At 49.0% G+C, this 18,166-nt stretch overlaps 2 protein-coding genes across 8 annotated transcripts in view; one reads left to right on the top strand and one right to left on the bottom strand.

The window, feature by feature from the left end:
* Positions 1–12,447, bottom strand: part of EWSR1 (EWS RNA binding protein 1) — a gene marked incomplete at its 3' end in the record, with an annotated part of 27,894 nt that extends 15,447 nt beyond the window's left edge. Inside the window, exons 1-6 of one of the 6 annotated variants that reach the window (XM_080650284.1) lie at positions 12,005–12,333; positions 7,345–7,381; positions 7,161–7,212; positions 5,822–5,945; positions 5,406–5,423; positions 486–672 (exon numbers count right to left, since the gene is read on the bottom strand). In XM_080650284.1, coding sequence (XP_080506410.1) covers positions 486–672; positions 5,406–5,423; positions 5,822–5,945; positions 7,161–7,212; positions 7,345–7,381; positions 12,005–12,017 — 431 coding nt within the window. In that variant the 5' untranslated portion in view covers positions 12,018–12,333. Of the gene's footprint in view, positions 1–485; positions 673–5,405; positions 5,424–5,821; positions 5,946–7,160; positions 7,213–7,344; positions 7,382–12,004 lie in introns of all 6 variants that reach the window. The other 5 variants (XM_080650283.1, XM_080650286.1, XM_080650285.1 and 2 more) reach the window with 5 other exon arrangements.
* RHBDD3 (rhomboid domain containing 3) lies at positions 12,445–18,166 on the top strand. 2 transcript variants are annotated; one of them, XM_080650289.1, is made up of 7 exons: positions 12,445–12,627; positions 14,540–14,627; positions 15,188–15,377; positions 16,018–16,401; positions 17,212–17,368; positions 17,453–17,740; positions 17,831–18,166. In XM_080650289.1, the coding sequence occupies exons 3-7, from the start codon at positions 15,230–15,232 to the stop codon at positions 18,006–18,008; spliced, it is 1,155 nt and encodes a 384-aa protein (XP_080506415.1). In that variant the 5' UTR covers positions 12,445–12,627; positions 14,540–14,627; positions 15,188–15,229; the 3' UTR covers positions 18,009–18,166. The 2 variants fall into 2 exon arrangements, with proteins under 2 accessions (XP_080506415.1, XP_080506416.1); XM_080650290.1 differs by lacking the exon at positions 14,540–14,627 and having other exon boundaries at positions 12,510–12,627.

Raw genomic sequence — 18,166 nt, 5'->3', positions numbered from 1 at the left:
CACATACAAAATGCAACCAATGAATGCATAAACAAGTGGAAGAACGAATCGATGTTTCTCTCTCCCCCCCTCTAAACATCAGTAAATAAAAACAAACAGCCCTAGCCAGTTTTTCTCAGTGGTTAGAGCTCCAGTCTTTGGACTGAAGGGTCACGGGTTCAATTCTGGTCAAGGGCACGTGCTTTGGTTGCAGGCTCGATTCCCAGCCCAATCGGGGTGCATGCAGGAGGCAACCAGTCGATGGATGTGTCTCCCCAACCCCAGTCCCTTTTCTACTCTCTAAAAAATCAATGGGAAAAAGAATATCCTTGGGTGAGGACTGACAAACACCAAAACCAACAACAAAACCACACCTAAGTGTACGTGAGAGCAACTATTAAAAAGAAACCAAATCACAGATTCTCTAAGTGTGTGTAGTTGCTTTCTCTCCTGAATACCTGAGGCCAATGCACTGTCGAGTTAGGAGAATGTGAATGTGTTCTTACCTTGCAGGTGCAGTGGTTGCCGGCTGTTGCCCATAGGCTGGGTAAGCAGGCTGAGTGCCATACGCAGACTGAGCTGCATAGGAGGCCTGGGTGGTAGTGACCGTAGCAGTGGTGGTATCGTAAGCACCAGTGCCATACCCCTGGACAGGCTGGCTGTAGGCCTGGGGGGCAGCTGGAGTAGTATAACCTGGAACAAAGGAGAGTAGCGTCAGAGTTCTGGCTCCTCAGAGGTCTAGCTACCTAACCACTCATCATCAGAACCACCTGTGAACCACCTACTTGCAGCCACCCTGTATTTAACTCCATTAAGTACTTCCCCTTCGCCCTGGCCGGTTTGGCTCAGTGGATAGAGCGTTGGCCTGCGGACTGAAGGGTCCCGGGTTTGATTCCGGTCAAGGGCACATGCCTGGAGTTAAGGGCTCGATCCCCAGGGGGGGCGTGCAGGAGGTAGCCGAGCAGTGATTCTCTTTCATCATTGATGTTTCTGTCTCTCTCCCTCTCTTATCAATAAAAATATATTTATTTTATTTATTTATTTTTAAATAGATTTTATTGATATTTTACAGAGAGGAAGGGAGAGGGATAGAGAGTTAGAAACATCGATGAGAGAGAAACATCGATCAGCTGCCTCCTGCACACTCCCCACCGGGGATGTGCCTGCAACCAAGGTACATGCCCTTGGCTGGAATCGAACCTGGGACCCTTGAGTCCGCAGGCCGACGCTCTATCCACTGAGCCACACCAGTCAGGGCTAAAAATATATTTAAAAAAATTTAAAATAAAAATTTCCCCTTCAGTAAGAGCAGCAGCAACAAACCAATATTTAAAACCTAAATTCTCTGAATTTAAGTACCCCCAAAACCTCTCAAACAGGAATAAAATGTCCCAGAAAGGGAAGTAAAAAGCAATGACATAGCATCTTAAAATAGCTACAAATAAGGATCCAGGTACTAGTTATAACATTAAAACCCACAATTTGAAATTACTTGTTTTCAGTCCCAAGCACTCCATCATGAGCAGTTCATGTTTAAGAAAATGGGAAATTCTAGAGAATGTGCTTAATTTTTAGTGGAAGATGTTAACGAGTAAACACTTCTAAGAATTGCTAATTTTGTTTCAAGTAACAAGTAACTAAAAAAATGCTTGTTACCACGTTAAGACTGCAATAGCACATGTGTCTAGTCCTCTTATTTACCTACCACTAGCAAAAAGATCTGTTCCTCCTCATCCATATTGGCGGTAGACCCTGGAGCCCCCTTACTATTTCCCAACCAAGAGTCATAAAGACCTGCTCTCACAGTTCTCTGTCTAGCTCCTGTTTTCGCTGCACCAGGCAGATCCGTGTGCCCTTTCACCTGGAACCTGGGCTGGAAGTCTGACACCGCCCCTACCAGCCCCCAAATCTGCAGCTCCCTTCCCTGTGAGAGGTGTTACAACCTTTCCTGGGGCTGGGCTCACCTCCCTATTCCTCCTTCTGGTCAGTAAGCACAAGTGAGCCATACAATAAAAAGTTACATCCAGCTCTAGCTGGTTTGGCTCAATGGATAGAGCGTCGGCCTGCGGACTGAAGGGTCCCGGGTTCGATTCCGGTCAAGGGCACATGCCCAGGTTGCAGGCTTGATCCCCAGTTGGGGGTGTGGCAGGAGGCAGCCAAACAACGGTTCTTTCTCATCACAGATGTTTCTCTCTCTCTCTCTCCCATCCTCTCTGAAATAAAATATATTTTAAAAAGTTATTTCTAGTCGTCAGCATTTATACCCATCAAAGAAAAATCCAAATCTCACTAAAGAAAAAGTTTCAGTGTTAACAAGTCATGAATCAAGACTGGTGATTCTAGTTAAGATTTAGGACCTTAAACTTCACAGGGTACAATAACTTTATTCTACACCCAAACATTTTTTTTTTGTAAATTCTACAATTAATTATACACAAAGATAGTAATTTTGTTCTCAAAGAAAATAGGAAGCCTCAAACAGTGTAAGCTTTGTGAGTTGGAATGTTGTTCTTCTGAACGTTTATTAACAGTTTTGTGCAGAGTCCTAATGTCAATCATATAGAGCACTCATTTATTTAAATTTAACTGGACTCTAAGTCCACCTACACTATTAATCCTACACAGATTTCCCCCGTACACGACAGGCCATCTAGAAGATTTACAAGAAAAATTAAAAACAAAACTGAAACTGATCAGGGAAATAACTCATGTCATAAAACTATGAAGCAACAGAGCTTTGTAGGGCTAAGATTATAGTAATAGACACTTAGTTAATGAATAATCTTTTAATTAATCTGTAGTACCAACACAAGCAGCCAAGCAAAATGAGCGAAAGTAAAGCAAAATGATAATAAAGACCAACAGCAAAAAAGACAACACATGCACTGACATCTTTAAGGAAAAAGGTATTAAAAAAGATCACACAGCCCTAACCAGTTTGGCTCCGTGGATAGAGTGTTGGCCTGCGGACTGAAGGGTCCCAGGATCGATTCCCGTCAAGGGCATGTACCTTGGTTTTGGGCACATCCCCAGTAGAGGGTGTGCAGGAGGCAGCTGATCAATGTTTCTCTCTCATCGATGTTTCTAATTCTCTATCCCTCTCCCTTCCTCTCTGTAAAAAAAAAAAAAAAAAAAAGTGTATTTTTTAAAAAGAAGTTAAAAAAAAAAAAAAATCACACAGCCCTAGCTGGTTTGGCTCAGTGGATAGAGCATTGGCCTGCAGACTGAAGGGTCCCAGGCTCGATCCCCAGTAGCGGGTGTGCAGGAGGCAGCCAATCAATGATTCTCTCTCATCACTGATGTTTCTTTCTCTCCCTTCCTCTCTGAAATCAATAAAAATATATTTTAAAAAAAAATCACAAAATTTTTATTTCGCTTGAACAGTAAAAATTCAAGTTTAAGAATTCTATTTCAATTAATGAATTGAGATTTCTAGAGCCTCCCTTCTCGTGAAATAATTTTAAAAAGTCTAGAAGAGAAAAATGTCTTTTTACATATTCCTTCCAATAATTGTCCAGTAACTTCTACACGTGAAGCAGTGTGAGGTTAAGGAGAAAGTGGTTAAGGGTGCTTGAACCCTCTCACTCCTCCATCAGGAACCTACTTAGTGTGGCTCAGCTTCAGTTTGCCTATCAGGTTTAAATTTTGTTCCTCCAAGCCAAAGGTTCACGGGAGGGCTAAGGGAGGTATGGCAGTCCTCCATAAACTATGAAGTCCATAGAAACATTCCTTATATCTATTTGTTAAAAGTATTTTTTTATTGATTTCAGAGAGGAAAGGGGAGAGGGGGGGAGAGGGAGAGAGAGAGAGAGAGAGAGAGAGAGAGAGAGAGAGAAACATCAATGATGAGCATCACTGATAGGCTGCCTCCTGCACACCCCACACTGGGGATGGAGCCTGCAACCTGGGCATGTGCCCTGACAGGAATCGAACTCCGATCTCCTGGATCATAAGTCTATACTTAACCACTGAGCCACACCGATAGGGCTGCTTGTATTTTTAAGTGCAATCTCTTGCTCATCAAAGATAACGGTTTCTGTGAAAGACTACTACATTTCCTATAAATGATTTTATCATGTTCCTATAAAATGATCCAGGGACTCCAAAAGCTAGATCTAAGCAGTTATTTATTTTTAATTTATACTTGTTTGGCTGAAACTTCCAGTTATAAAATAAACAAGTCATGGTGATATACAGCTGTACTGTATATAGTCGTCTCTCAGTATCTGTGGGGCATTGGTTTCAGATCCCTGTGATCTGAGGATGCTTAAGTCCCTTATATAAAATGGAGTAGAACAATGCATATGTATTAAAAAGTTGCTAAAAGCATATACCTTAAAAGTTCTCATCACAAGAAAAAAATTATAACCAAGCGCTGATGGATGAACTAGACTTACTGTGATCATTTTACAACACAGTATATAAAAGTCTAAAATCATTATGCTGCACACTCGAAACTGTTGTGTCAATTATAACTCAATAAAAAATGTTAGTTTGAATACATGAAGTTCATGTCACAATTTCAAAATTCTCTGCTAAAAATCCAACAGAAAGTTTAAACATTCCCCAACCTATTCAAGATATGTATTAGATTAATTAGCGAGTGCTTCCCATCAAATACAGGACACTGTCACTCAGTAAGATAAATTACAAATTGGTCTCTCCCCGCTAAAGACTCTGATAGACTATATATAACTTAAGAGAGCTGCAGATGATTTGAAAAAAAGTTTTTACAACTGTAAGACTTTCAAAATAAGTATTCTTTAATAATAAATAATAATAGCAATAATAAAGATGGGAATAGGTGGGGAGAAGGTAGGAAATCATAAAACATTTACACAGTACTGAACATAAAAGTATTGTAAAATTTTCATATACTCCTCTCAACCCCAGTATTAGGATACAGTTTATTCTATTCTAATTCTTAGAATAGGTTTTAGCTCCCTGGAATGCTTTTATATATATATATATTAAGACATAATATGAATTAAAATAATTCATCATCACTTAAATAGAAAATAAAATGTGTCTGGACTGGAAACCGACAGACAAACATAACTGACATGCAGGGTGGCAGCCTTCACCTCTAAATAAATCTAATCATGCACCTGTCCTTCAGGGAACATGGGGAAATCAGCTGGGAATAGTCATCTGAAGTACCTTTGGGAAGGTGAACTATTATTAAGGCTTGACACAGAAAAATGTAAAATAAAATAAAACAAAAGCAGAACTTTCCCCAAAATCACATAAAGAAAAAGACATGGATCTGCGAATGGCACCGGAAGCAGTTTTCCATTAGCACCTTGCTGTGTGTGATGTTAGAAAGTCGGAGGGTTAAACTAATGAAAACACCCATAGGGTTAACGTTACAGGGTTAAACAAGATGGAAAGCATTTCCCATGCAAGAATGAGCAGGATAGTCAAACCTGTACTGGTCCCTTCTACTGTGGAAAGCACAAAACAAAAAGTAGAGGGCACACTATCAGATGCAGTAAACAGATGTGAAAACCAGATACTTTTAACAGCTCAGTTTAAGAAGGCTCATTCTTACCCAAAATTAGTATTAGCACAATCTTTTATATATTTGCCATTTTGCTGTGAGATTATTTAATATACTGTATAAAAAGGAAAAATTCTTTTCTCCCTTGGTATTTATTCCACCCACATTCTATTAGCGATCCCTCAAGGAGAATATAAGGGAAAAGGAGAAAAAAATAACTCCTCCTAAGAATGCCAGATGCCAAGATATGGACCAGAATATACATCAAAGAGCACAAATAACAAGCTTCTTAGCAAACACCCTAGTTGATGTGACCCAAAGTATCTCCAAGGCAGGCTTTACCTGTGGGAGGCTGTCCATAAGAAGTTGCATAGGCTGTCTGCCCATAGGTAGCAGTGGTCTGAGCCTGGGTATAGCTGACATCAGTGGGCTGTCCATAGGTTCCATAACTTTGTTGCCCATATGCCTGCTCAAAGGAAATGGATGGAAAACCTTCAGATACATAAACCTTGTATTTTTAGGGAGAAAAAAAAAACACAAACCACAAAAAACACCCCACACCCGATTTACTTCTAAGTTTTTAAATTTAGAAGTTGAAAATATTGTTTTCAAATAAGATTAATCACATTACTGTGAGTTTCCCCTGACCTGATGCACTCATATTTTTGTAAATTTAACTACAAAAAAGTTCCTGAGATAATTAAGCAAAATCAGTTAACTGTACAGGAGATTAACAAGATACTCTCCAGGGATGAGCAATAAGGGAACAGGTGTATAATTGCCAGCACTACGTGTACCAGTTTTAGCAACTGGAAACAAATATTAGGAAGACACAACGAACAAAGAGGAAGGAAAATGAAAATGGGGTCCAAATCTACAGACAATTTTGAAAACCAGATTTTCAGTAGGACAAAGATTTCACCTCCAAGAAAATGAACTAGAACACTGCATGTCTCCTTAGGGTTAGCATATCAATAGCACTGTCTTTTGAACTTGGACATCAGTAATACAGAAAACTGGCAAGGAATGAGGTGTTCTTTCAGATATTAGCATGATCATATTCTAGATCTGAATGACCAATTACGTAGGATCTGCCAGAGACATAACATCATTCTGCCTGTTCTAGAATGTTTCTATGGCAGAATTATCAGTACCCATTTTTAAGCCACAGACCATTTCAGAATTTGAGGTGATCCTGAGAACACTTGGAGGCTAATTTCTAGAATCTGCTGGCCTAGGGTTTTAAACACAGACTCATTTACTGAAGAACCCTTAACCTCTTACAGGTAGCGATAAGAGCTGACCCCTCCACTTACTGTCCAACCACTGGTAAATGCCTTAATATCTATGCACTGCATTTTTTCATTTGCCAGATGTCATATCTCCTTCCTCTATAGAACTGAATACATAGAAGGACCAAGCATGGAGCAGGGTACCTAACTTGAGAAATGATATTAAAAAGGTATGGAGAGCTGGCAACTCCCAGTTTGGGGATGGTTTCATATATAATGGCATTCCCACTGTGAAAGTTTAAAATGCCTGGTTATTTTTATTACAAGCACATTACACTTTTCTATTGCCTCATTTTTTAAAAAGAACTGTGCTGGCTATTGTTTGAATGGTTGACAGAAACATTTTACTTGGGGATGCAGCTACATATATATTTATCTTAAAAGATTACCTGCGTGGTCTGTGCATATCCTTGAGTGGGCTGGGCGGTGTAAGCGCTGTAGCTGTAAGAGAAATTAAATGCAAAAACTGAATATAGAACATTCAGATTCCATTACTAAATCCTCCACAACTACAGCAGGCTCTGTTCCATTAATCAATCACGCACAAAATACTGTTGTAAAAGACTGACTTACCCCTGCTGGGCTGCAGCTTGGCTGTAGGTACTGTAATCTGGAGGAAACAAGGCGAGAAAATAGTGTGAAGTCAGCAAAGGCAAGAAGTAGGGGGGAAAGGGGCAGGAATTCTGAATTCTTTTAATTGTTTAGAGAGAAGCTATGGGCCAGCAGAGGTCCAAATAATTATCTCTTATTTCTTTTTAAATATGTTATTGATTTTTTTTTTTTTTTTTTGAGAGAGAGGAAGGGAGAGGGATGGAGATAGAAACATCGATTGGCTGCCTCCTGCACAGCCCCTACTGAGGATCAACCCTGCCCTGATGGGAACTCAAACCCATAACCTGTTGGTTCATAGGTCAAGGCTCAACCACTGAGCCATACTGATGGGGTGAGTATCTCTTATTTCTTAATACCAACCCCCAAAATAAGTCCAAGCCAGTTTAACTCAAAGTTTGAATACAGTGCCAACAAATGAGGTCAAGATCAGCTGATTTGGCAGAGATACTTTGCAGTTCCCATGACCACAACCCCCCTTAACCACAGGCTGTCATTTCAAATACATGATCATCATCCTAAGACTAATAGAGAACAAGACGAACCAACAGGACCAGAAGTTTTATCTTCATATAAAAAGGAGGCAAGCGACATTACAATGCTCAGCACCAGGTTGATTACCTTAGTAATCACATCTCCTCAAAAACTCATCTTTCTATTGCTCCCTCACTTAGCAAATTAGACGAACTTTAACTGCATTCTCTAGCAGGACTGGTAGAAAACAGAACAGTCATCTCAATTCAGTGTTTTAAAGGGTTTGCTTTTGACTGTATCAGAGCTACATCTGTACAATAACTCAAAAGCTAGAACATTATAAATCCCACCAAAATTAAGGTAGTATCCTGATAATTGGCAGAGAAAGCATTTAATCTTTTGGGGAAGAACTTGGTTTTAGGTAAAGTCATCTTTTTAGAACTCAAAATGATTTCAATTTAAAAAAAAAAGCCACAATTTTTCTGCCCCCCCCCCCCCCCCGCCTAAGTAAAGCTTCCTGTAATTTTCCTTTCCATGATATATATAAAAAGGGACTAAAAATTCTGGTCCAGTAAGGTCTACAAATAGTGAAAACAAAGAGAAAATGAAATGATTTAAGAAGTTTTCACAGCACTACTGAATTAAACATATGTATGTATTTTAAAGTAATTATTTTAAATCTTCACCTGAGGACATGCTGGGGGGGGGGGGGGGAAATATCTCCATGTGGGAGACACATTGATTGTTGCCTCCAGCACGATTGGGGCAGGGAATGAACCTGCAACCCACGTGTGTGCCCTTGACCAGAATTGTACCCAAGACCCTTCAGTGCACAAGCCAATGCTCTAATCATTATACCACACACCCAGGGCTAAAGCAATTATCTTTTTAAAAATTTAAATATTCTTTTATTGATTTCGGAGAGGAAGGGAGAGAGACAGGGGAACATCAGTGATGAGAGAGAATCATTGATTGGCTGCCTCTTGATGCCTCACACTGGGGATCGAGCCCCCAACCTGGGCACGTGCCCCTGATTGGAATCGAACCTGGGACCCTTCAGACTTCAGGTCCATGCTCTATCCACTGAGCCAAACCCGCTAGGGCTAAAGTAATTATTTTTTAAAATTCTGCCCAATTCTTTGCTCTCCACAAGAAATACAAATCTTATGTTGCAAGACAGTACTGCCATTAGAGCGAAACAAAAGGTCCTTTCTATTCCATTCAGAAAATAGTCCCTCATATGAAAGCAAACAGTTTTTGACATTGCAGCTCTTCATGGAGGGGTTTCTACCCCTACTCCATTCACAGTCCACCCGGCCTGAGAGCATTTTGATGAATAATCCATCTCATTAAGTCAGCTCACTTTTCTGCTTCTACACTTTGCCTACTTTCTTTCCTCCTGCACCCTCCACTCAGAGCCCCAATCATCAACATCAGTGGTCAGCAAACTCATTAGTCAACAGAGCCAAATATCAACAGTACTATTGAAATTTCTTTTGAGAGCCAAATTTTTCAAACTTAAACTTCTTCTAATGCCACTTCTTCAAAATAGACTCGCCCAGGCCGTGGTATTTTGTGGAAGAGCCACACTCAAGGGGCCAAAGAGCCGCATGTGGCTCGAGAGCCGCAGTTTGCCGACCACAGATCAACATTATCAAATTAACTGCCCAAAGGCTATGTATGAATTGATTTGCTCAAGAGAGACCAACCTGAAGGCAGCTGAAGGAGAACCCGTAAGGCCTTTTCAATAGCACTGCAAGCTGTGCTCTCAATGGGGCAAATAAAAAGTAAATGCCAATCACCCCCCGGCGTATTCACAACACACACACCAAGGAAGCACACAAAAACGGAGTATTTCACCTGCATTCTGTTGAGGTTTCTGCTGGAGAAATGATACCAAATCGCTGACATCTAAGTCCCATGTTTGCAAGAGGACTTTTCTACAAGAACGGTTACGTAAAACACAAAACTGGCAACGCTGATCTGTAACAGCCAATGTCCGCAGATCAGCGCGAAACCAGGCGCTTTAGCCCCACGTTGGTAGCAGAAGGGAGGCAGCAAAATGTTTTAGAACTTACCTACCTGCAGCACGCAACATTACTTGGCCTCAAAAATCGGTCAGAGTATTTAGCAATCGGTTATGTTTTGTTTTTAACTGGTCAGAGTATTTAGCAATCGGTTATGTTTTGTTTTTAACCCCCAAATACGCAGCTGATTTCACTAAAAATGGACGGGTTGAGGAGAGGGGGCTGCGATCCAAGCGGGCCTTTAGCGTGTGAGCAATGTTCTAATTTCTTGGTCTGACCGGTAGTTAATTGGGAGTTTGCACTGTAATTCTTTGTTAAAATGGGCATATACTGTACTCAATGTACTCTTCTAATATATAATACAAATGAGGACCAAAATAAATAAATAAATAAAAATCTAACATTACATTACCCAAGGCAGTGGCTCTAGATACTTGACTGCGATCATTACTCAAACTAGAAACTTGGGGCTTCAGTCTACACAATGAGTTACCAGGATGGGGCAACTTTGTGGAGTCAAAATGCTTTGCTTAGAGGTCAGAAGGGCTCAAAAAGCTCTTCAAAGGTCTTCTAGCCTAACTCCTTCATTTTGAAGGGAAGTAAGCCAAAGTTCACCCCAGTTATCCCCACAAAGCCTCCCCAGCCGGATCCACTACTGTGTCCACACACACGGCGCAACTGGAATTCTAACAGTACATGGTGGGTAGCAGAAACAGAAACTGAACAGAAGTAGACACAAAACTGGCCTATCTAGCCACACAATCTCTTCTAGGGGCACCCTGTCCCCTGGCACCCACAGCTGGCATTTACCTGCTCGGTTACTGAGCAATGTCCTTAAGTTGCTGGATTCTGGACTCGCTTCAATTACAACTCGGAGCGTTTCCCCTCCCTCCCTCTGTCTCTCTCTCCTTCCTTCTCCCACGGCCTTTAAAGCCTGCAGTGAGGCCGCCTAAGAATTCCCCCTACGCCCCTGCCAACCACCTCAGGTTGGTGCAGGAACTGGCCGCCGACTGCGGGTCACGTTCAGGCTGCACCCCTAAAACACGCCTGGCACCAGGGGCCACGCGAGACCCCACATTCGAGCCCCTGTCCCTGAGCTTCCTTTCCAAGACCGCTCCTTCCCTCCTTCCCTCCCCCATATCAACCCTCCACATTAACAAGCCTGTCGGCTTCATTTAGGCAAATAAACGTGCGAGACGACGGCTAGCCCGAGCGTAATTCAAGCGCCGACTCGGGCCTTTTGTCTCTCCCAGGTCACGGAGGCCAGACACGTCTTGCAGCGGAGCCCGCGATCCGGGCTGGCCTTAGCAGACCACGGCTCTCCCTCGGCGTTGCCTGAGAAATTGCCCCGGGAAGCTACTTAATTGCTTTCTGGGGCAGGAAGGAGGTGGGATTAACAGTAAAAGCCGAAGGAACCCGTGGGAACAGCGGAATTTTTTTTTTTGGGGGGGGGGGGCTCTGAAGAGGGGCGCGCAACCCGGATAAAGAACACTCGGGCAAGAAGTTCGGCTCGGAGCTGGAACTCGCCGGCCGGGCCATAAGGGTGACGGGGCCCTCGCTCATAGGCCGGCGCCCCTCGGCTCAAAAACCCGCTGGCCATTTTTTGTTTATTTGCTTCCCCCCTCGGGCTTCTAGTTGAGGCCGAATCGCCCTCGGGTTCGGGCCGCCTCGCTGGAAGGGGTGGTGGTGAGAGTGAGGGGCAGCATGCTCGCGGCTTTTCGAGCAGCCGTCGGGCCACCCCCCTCCAATGTCGGGGTGCCGGGCTCTAGGCCGGGCCGACCCCGCCACCACGCGGGGCCTCAGAGGCCGTAGGCCCCGCCCACGTGGCGGGCGGCCCGGAGCGCGGGGCCCGACCGTCACACAATGGAGGCCACCGGAGGCCCCACGCGCCCCCGCCGTCGCGAGCCCCCCGCGCGGCGGGGGCGCTGGAAGATTCCAGAACCGGCCTGCCCGGTGGGGGAGGGGAAGGTAAAGCGGGCTCTTCAGCTCGTCGGACCGTGGCGGGTACCTCACCCCCTTCTCAGAACCCCACTCAGTCGTCCCGACCACCCCCCAGAGACGAGCAGCCCCCGGCTTGGGCGCCCTGGCCGTCGCCGGCGCGGCCACATTTCCCCCACACTCACCCGTGGACGCCATTTTCTCTCCTTCCTTCTCGTTCTCTCAACGTCCGTCTCCCTCTCCCTTTCCCCCTAGGCGCCGCACTGCGCAGGCGCGAAGCCCGCAACCTCGGGCGCTACCATCGGGCCAGGCCACGGGGGGAGGGGGAGAAGGGATGAACCATCGCTTCCTCGTCCTCCCGCCCGCCACTCCCGCCCTAATCCTCTCTAAAGGGCGCCGGCTGTGAGGCGCGGCCGAAACAGCCCCGGAGGCACCAGCGGCGGCCGAGCGGCTCTTCGTATCAAGGCGGAGTGATTCCACGCGCGAGGCTAACTTGTTCCAAGTGGTCACGTCCGCGGGCTCTAGGGACCGTCTCGAAAGAGCCTTCCTTGAAGGGAAACGGAGGCCGGCGGAGGGCTGGGGGAAGGGACCTGGGCCCAGGACAACTGCTGACTAATTCGCTGGCGGCGGAGGCGGGCGCGGGGGGTGGCGGAGGGAGTGGCGCGCCGGCCGGTCGGCCGGGTCACGCGGCCGAGTGCGAGCAGAATGGGCTTCGGGCGCTCGGGCCTCGCGGGAAGCTAGAGTCCCTACTCGCAACCGGGGGGCCCCGCCCGGCCTTCGCGGGGAGGGGGGCGCGCTGCGCTCCGCAGTGAGTACCCCAGACACGTGGCTTCGGACGGCGGGGCGGAGGCCGAGGCGGGTGGGCTGGATGGGAGGCCCCGAACGAAGCGCCCGGCTCCCAGAGGCCCCCCCCCCCCCGCACCCGGGCCCCCAGTAACGGTCGAGGTTGAAAAAGCCCTTTAATCATCCCTCATCTAATACCCTGGATTTTACAGAAGGGGAAACAGGCCCAAGGAAATTGGGTACTTAAAGTCACAAAGCTGAGTCCGATCCACAACTTGGGACCTCCTCCCCCCCTCCCCGACCCCAATCTCTCCATCACCCGGAAGAACCTTCCTGGTCCTTGCCTTCCCCTTCTATCCTTGGCTACCCAGTAAGGTAGGCGGGGCCTGATGGTGCATAGCCCCATTTTAAGAATGCGGAGCCTGCGGGCCTGCAGGTTCAATCCCAGTTCCGTTTGTCCGTGGGGAAGGCCTTCACCCTTGCTAAGGCGGGGGTGGGGGTTGTGAGGGTGCAGGAGGAGGCTTGCAGTGGGTGCCTCGGCTTCCTGGATTCAGCTTGCAACCCAGCCTCACCCAGACCCCTCAGCGGGATGCCAAGCCAGTGCTTTTCTTTCAGTGAACACATAAAGCACCGTGGGGAACTTGGGGATAAGTAAGAGGAGCGACCCCCCCTCAACACACACACACCTCCAGCTCAGACCACCCGCCAGGCTAAGCCGTGCTCATTAATAGGATAAGATTCACTTGTGGGGCCAGAAAAGGAGGTGGGGGCATCTGAGCTGGGCTTCCAAAGGTGAAAGGCGTTTGCCTTACAAAAAAAAAACCCACAAAAAAACATATATATATGCACACACGCACACACACACACACTCTCACACTGAGTGGCCAGATTATTATGATTTCTGAATGTATAATAATCTGGCCACTCAGTGTATATCCTATATAATAAAAGGCTAATATGCAAATTGTCCCCTCGACCAGGAGTTCAACCAGCAGGCAGGCCAGCCAACTGCCTATGTCCCCTCCCCCTGGCCAGGCTGGCCAGACCCCACCCATGCACAAATTCATGCACCAGGCCTCTAATATATATATATATATATATATATATATATATATATATATATATATACACACACACACACACACACACACACACTCTGAGTAGCCAGATTATTATGATCTCTGAATGCATAATAATCTGGCCACTCAGTGTGTGTGTATGTGTGTATATACATATATATATGTGTGTGTGTGTGTATATATATATAGATAGATAGATAGATATAGATTGATTTCAGAGAGAGAGAAACATCAGTGATGACAGAGCATCATTGATTGGCTGCCTCCTGCACGCCCCACACTGGGGATGGAGCCCGCAACCCCGGCCTGTGCCCTGACCAGGAATTGAACCAGGACCTCCTGGTTCATAGATCTGAGCCACGCCAGCCAGCCAGGCAGGCGTTTGCCTTTTGCATATGGAAGCAAAGGAGCTTTCTACATTTTTTTTTTTTTTCTGCAGGAAACTGGCAGGTGGCTTTTGATGCTGAGGATCCCCTTGGCAAGGGAGCAGATGAGGCAGCCTTTTTGTCTCTAGGGTTTTGCTTTCTGTCCTATGAAGTCAGTTCAGTGGGACCCCTGAGACAGACAGACAGACCTGGCCAGGCGTGAGGGGGGTTCTCCAGGGCCTGAAGGACAGGCTGGATGTGAGGGGAGGGGACGGGAGAAAAAGCCTTGCCCTGTTGGCAGGGAATGGGCACGTTTGAAGGCCAGAGTTTGAGCCAGCAAGTTTGGAGCAGCTGCCTTCATGTTGAGGCCTCCCCTTGTGGGGGCCGCTAGTGGTTACACCTGCCTCCCACAATTAGCCTGATGGCTGCAGCTAAATGAACAGGAGTTGTGGGCTGCCTTAGTCACTCCTTTTACTTAATCCCCATTTTACAGAAGAGGAAGTAGAGGCTCAGAGGTTGGAGAGCTCTCCTGGGGACACACAGCAGGAAGAAGGGGACACTGGAATGTTCCTGTGAAAAGGGTAGGACCAGAGGGTCTGTGCTTAGGGCTTTGTGGAAGTGAATGTCTCAGTCCAGGGTCACTCCTCCCGCCCCTCCTCAAACCCTTCTGCCCCACCCCTCCCTAATCTGCCTGCTCATTGGCTGGTCTCTACCCCTGGGTCTAGGGCAGCTGAGGCCATTTGGAGGTCTAAGGCTGGGCACAGTGGAGGGGAGGAGGGAGGAAGGTAGTTGGTTTGCAGCCGCAGGGAAGCTGGAGATGGCCCTGAATTTGCCCTGGGAGGCTACATCCCTCTTCTGGGGAGTCCAGGGCCCCAGTTCAACTCTTCTGGCCCTGTGCCTCCCACCCCAGGCTCTTGAGGGCTCATCAGGGCTCAGGCCCCTGTTGGTCTGGCTGTTCCCCATCCTCAGACACGGGCCAGTGGACTGGAAAGATGGCCAAGCACATGGTTAGGATCTGAGCTCCTCTATGGCTGAGTTGCTGGGCCTGTCTCTCCAGCCTCAGTTCCCACTTCTGTAAAATTGAGCTATTGATAGGGCAATTGATGCAATAATAACTGTTACTGTTTTCCTTCACCCATAGCACACAACCCCAAGACTGTCCTTGACCACCTTCAGCCGAGCTATGTATGACAGAGGCCCCCCTGGCCCACTGTCTCCAGCGCTGCCTCTTGCCTCCTCAGTCCTGATGCTGCTCATGAGCGCTCTGTGGCTGGTGGGGGCCGGTCCCAGCCTGGCCCTGGCCCCAGAGCTGCTGCTGGACCCCTGGCAGGGTGAGGGCTGGCTACCTGGGCCTTGGAGGAGGCAGGAGACTGGCAGTAGGGCCCAAGACTACTGGGTAGGAGCGACACGCCCCCGGGAGGGTCAGCCTTGGACCGGAGCATGCCCAGCTCACCCTCAGCCAAGGAGGGCAGCCGAGCCAGCAGCGGGGAGGGAGCCTGTGAGTAGGAATTCTCCTCCTCGGAAGGCTTCCCGTTACTGGTGTCTTTCTCTTGAGATAAGAACTAAGGCTTGCTTTCACCTAAGCACCAGAATGGGAGTTTGAGTGACCCCAGCTGAGTGCAAAGTGCAGCTGAGTGCCTGTCTCCCAATAACAGCCGCTTCCATTTACGTGTGAGGAATCCAAATGATGCCCACAGGTTAAGTGACTCATCAGCGTTGGTTGCTCTTGAGAAGCCTGAGGGGTGGGTCTGGTTTGTTCTGTTCATTGCAGCGGGCAGTGGCCATTGTGTGTGGAGGCCGTTGGTTCCCTCCACGAGTGATTGCTGGCAGTGGGCCAGTGTTGGCCCCTGGGGAGGCGAGGCTGGCTTAGGGGGTGGCCCTGGCAGAGGGCAGTTCCCAACCTGGCACACCTGGGACAGCCTTGGGGGTTGGGGCCACTAACCTGGCACATAAGCCCCTTCTCTCCCCCAGCACACCGGCTGCTGACCCATGCTCTGGGTCACACGGCCCTACCCAGCCTGCTCCTGAGTCTGCTGCTCCTGCCCGTGCTGGGCTGGCGGCAGGAGTACCACCTGGGCACGCTGCGGTTCCTGCATGCCTCCACCCTCCTCGCCCTGGCTGTCGGCCTAATGGCGGTGCTGCTGGCAGGCCTCGGGCTGTCCGCTGCAGCTGGTGGCTGCGGGTACATGCCCGTCCACCTGGCCATGCTATCAGGGCAGGGGCACCACCCTAGAGGGCTCCATGGGGCAGTGCCATCGTGGCTGTTGCCATGGTTGCTGCTTGCCCTGACACCACTCCTCACCTCCGAGCCACCCTTCCTGCAGCTCTTCTGCGGCCTCCTGGCTGGCATGGCCTGTATCCTTTGCCCGGACCCTGGGCCTGTGTAGATGTGTGGGTTGTGACTGGGCTGCCATGGTACGTCCTTGGTGAGGCCTAACAATGCCAGAAAGCTGTGCCCACGTTCCAGGAGCATCTCCGAGTGAGTCCTCTAGCCAGGCTCCGGCTGTGGCCAGGTGGAGGTGCCAACTACAATTTAATGGGGAACTCGGGGGGCTGAGGTGGCCCAAGGAGGCACCTAACCTGAACCTTTCCAGTGGAGGTGGCATCTAAGCTGAGACATACAGGATGAGGGGTTCGGGTAAAGAGAAGTGAAGAAGGAGACGGGGCACAGATAACGCAGAGGCCAGGGCTGAGCGTGAGCTGGGTTTCTGGGCTTTAAACACTTCAAGGCACTCAGTGCTGTTGGGAGAACAGTGCGATCGGAGAGGAGAGTGGGCACAGGCGGCCTATCGTTTAGGATCAGGGATGCTGGGTGCTGAATCCTGGTTTGGGGAGCACGTTGGCCTGGCCGAGGGCGATAGGGGCTTGTGTCCCTGGGCCCAAGCTTACGCCTTGAGTCAGAGACCTGAGCAGGTAGAGAGGGCTCTGGGCACGCAGTGGGGCAGCAGTGGCTGAAACGGGATGAGACAGGTTTTTGGGGTGAGGCTTATCCAGCTCCACCTCTTACTGGCTGAGTAGCTTCAGGCAGCCCCCCTTTCCTCCCTGAACGTCCACTGCTGACCTCCCTGGCAGGGCCACAGGGCGCAGACATGAGGAAGTGCCCATCACACACTTGGCACTTGGCAGTGTGGTTTTCCTTGACCAGCGCCCTGCCTGGGCAGGCAGATGCAGCCGGGGCCTTCCAGTGGCTGGAGCCCTCTGAGCGGAGGCTGCAGGCGCTGCAGAAGGGCTTCCTGTGCAGGGCCTTGGGGTGCTGGCCGCTCCGGCTCCTTCCCGCCCCAGGCAGTGTGGCTGAGCTGCCCGTCACCCTTCCTGGCGTGAGGTGAGGGGGGTGCCCAGGACCCCGGCCGTGGCGGGAGCTGTGGCAGTGGCTGGCAGTCACGCCCTCTTGTTTCTGCCCTTCCAGGCTCTCTACCCCTGGACCTCCTTACACGGCCTCGTCTAGTCTCTGGTCTCACAGCGAAGGCTCAGCCCCACGCCCACCAGGCCTGGGGCCTGTGCAGCCGAACGGGGAGGGCTCCCCAGAGGGTGGCCTGGCCTGGCCGGGGCCCAGCTTTCCTCCGGGCTCCCCGCTGTGGGCAGCTCTCGAGGAGCAGATGCTACAGGAGGGGATCCAGGCCTCGCTCCTTGAGGGGCCAGCCCAGGTTCCCAAGAGCCCACTCTGGCTGCCCAAGTCCTCCGTTTCCTCTCTACGGTAGGGCAGGGTGGGCAGGGGTGGGGTCCCCTGGTGTGGGGGCTGGAGGTGGCCCTGACTGACACTCCCCCCGTCCCCTCCATCGCACAGGCTGCAGCAGCTGGAACGCATGGGCTTCCCCATGGAGCAGGCCGTGGTGGCACTCGCAGCCACAGGTCATGTGGAGGGTGCGGTGTCACTGCTCGTCAGCGGGGAGGTGGGCGCTGAGGCCCTGGTGACTCAGGGGAGGGGTGGGCTCGCCCATCCCGAGGGTCCTGGGCCCCCCTAGCACAGGACGGCCCTCGGCGACAAGAGTCCTTGCCCATGGTTGGTTACACGGAGTTCCAGCCCCAAGTACTAAGTCACATGAGTGCAGGAGAGCCCCTCAGCGCCCTGCACTGTGTAGAATAAACACCGGTTCCTTCAACCCGGACTCCTTGGGGACAG

This window comes from Plecotus auritus (assembly GCF_963455305.1).
Source record: "Plecotus auritus genome assembly, chromosome: 13".
NCBI lineage: Eukaryota > Metazoa > Chordata > Mammalia > Chiroptera > Vespertilionidae > Plecotus > Plecotus auritus.
This window is presented reverse-complemented; position numbering and strand designations above follow the sequence as displayed.

What these genes read in the sequence shown, in the direction of transcription:
- RHBDD3 (XM_080650289.1), top strand. Translation starts at nt 15,230, where the DNA reads ATGTATGACAGAGGCCCCCCTGGCCCACTGTCTCCAGCGCTGCCTCTT. An exon ending in CCTCCTGGCTGGCATGGCCT is followed by an intron (nt 16,402 to 17,211) that starts GTATCCTTTGCC and finishes CTGGGCAGGCAG; the next exon opens with ATGCAGCCGGGGCCTTCCAG. An exon ending in GTCACCCTTCCTGGCGTGAG is followed by an intron (nt 17,369 to 17,452) that starts GTGAGGGGGGTG and finishes CTGCCCTTCCAG; the next exon opens with GCTCTCTACCCCTGGACCTC.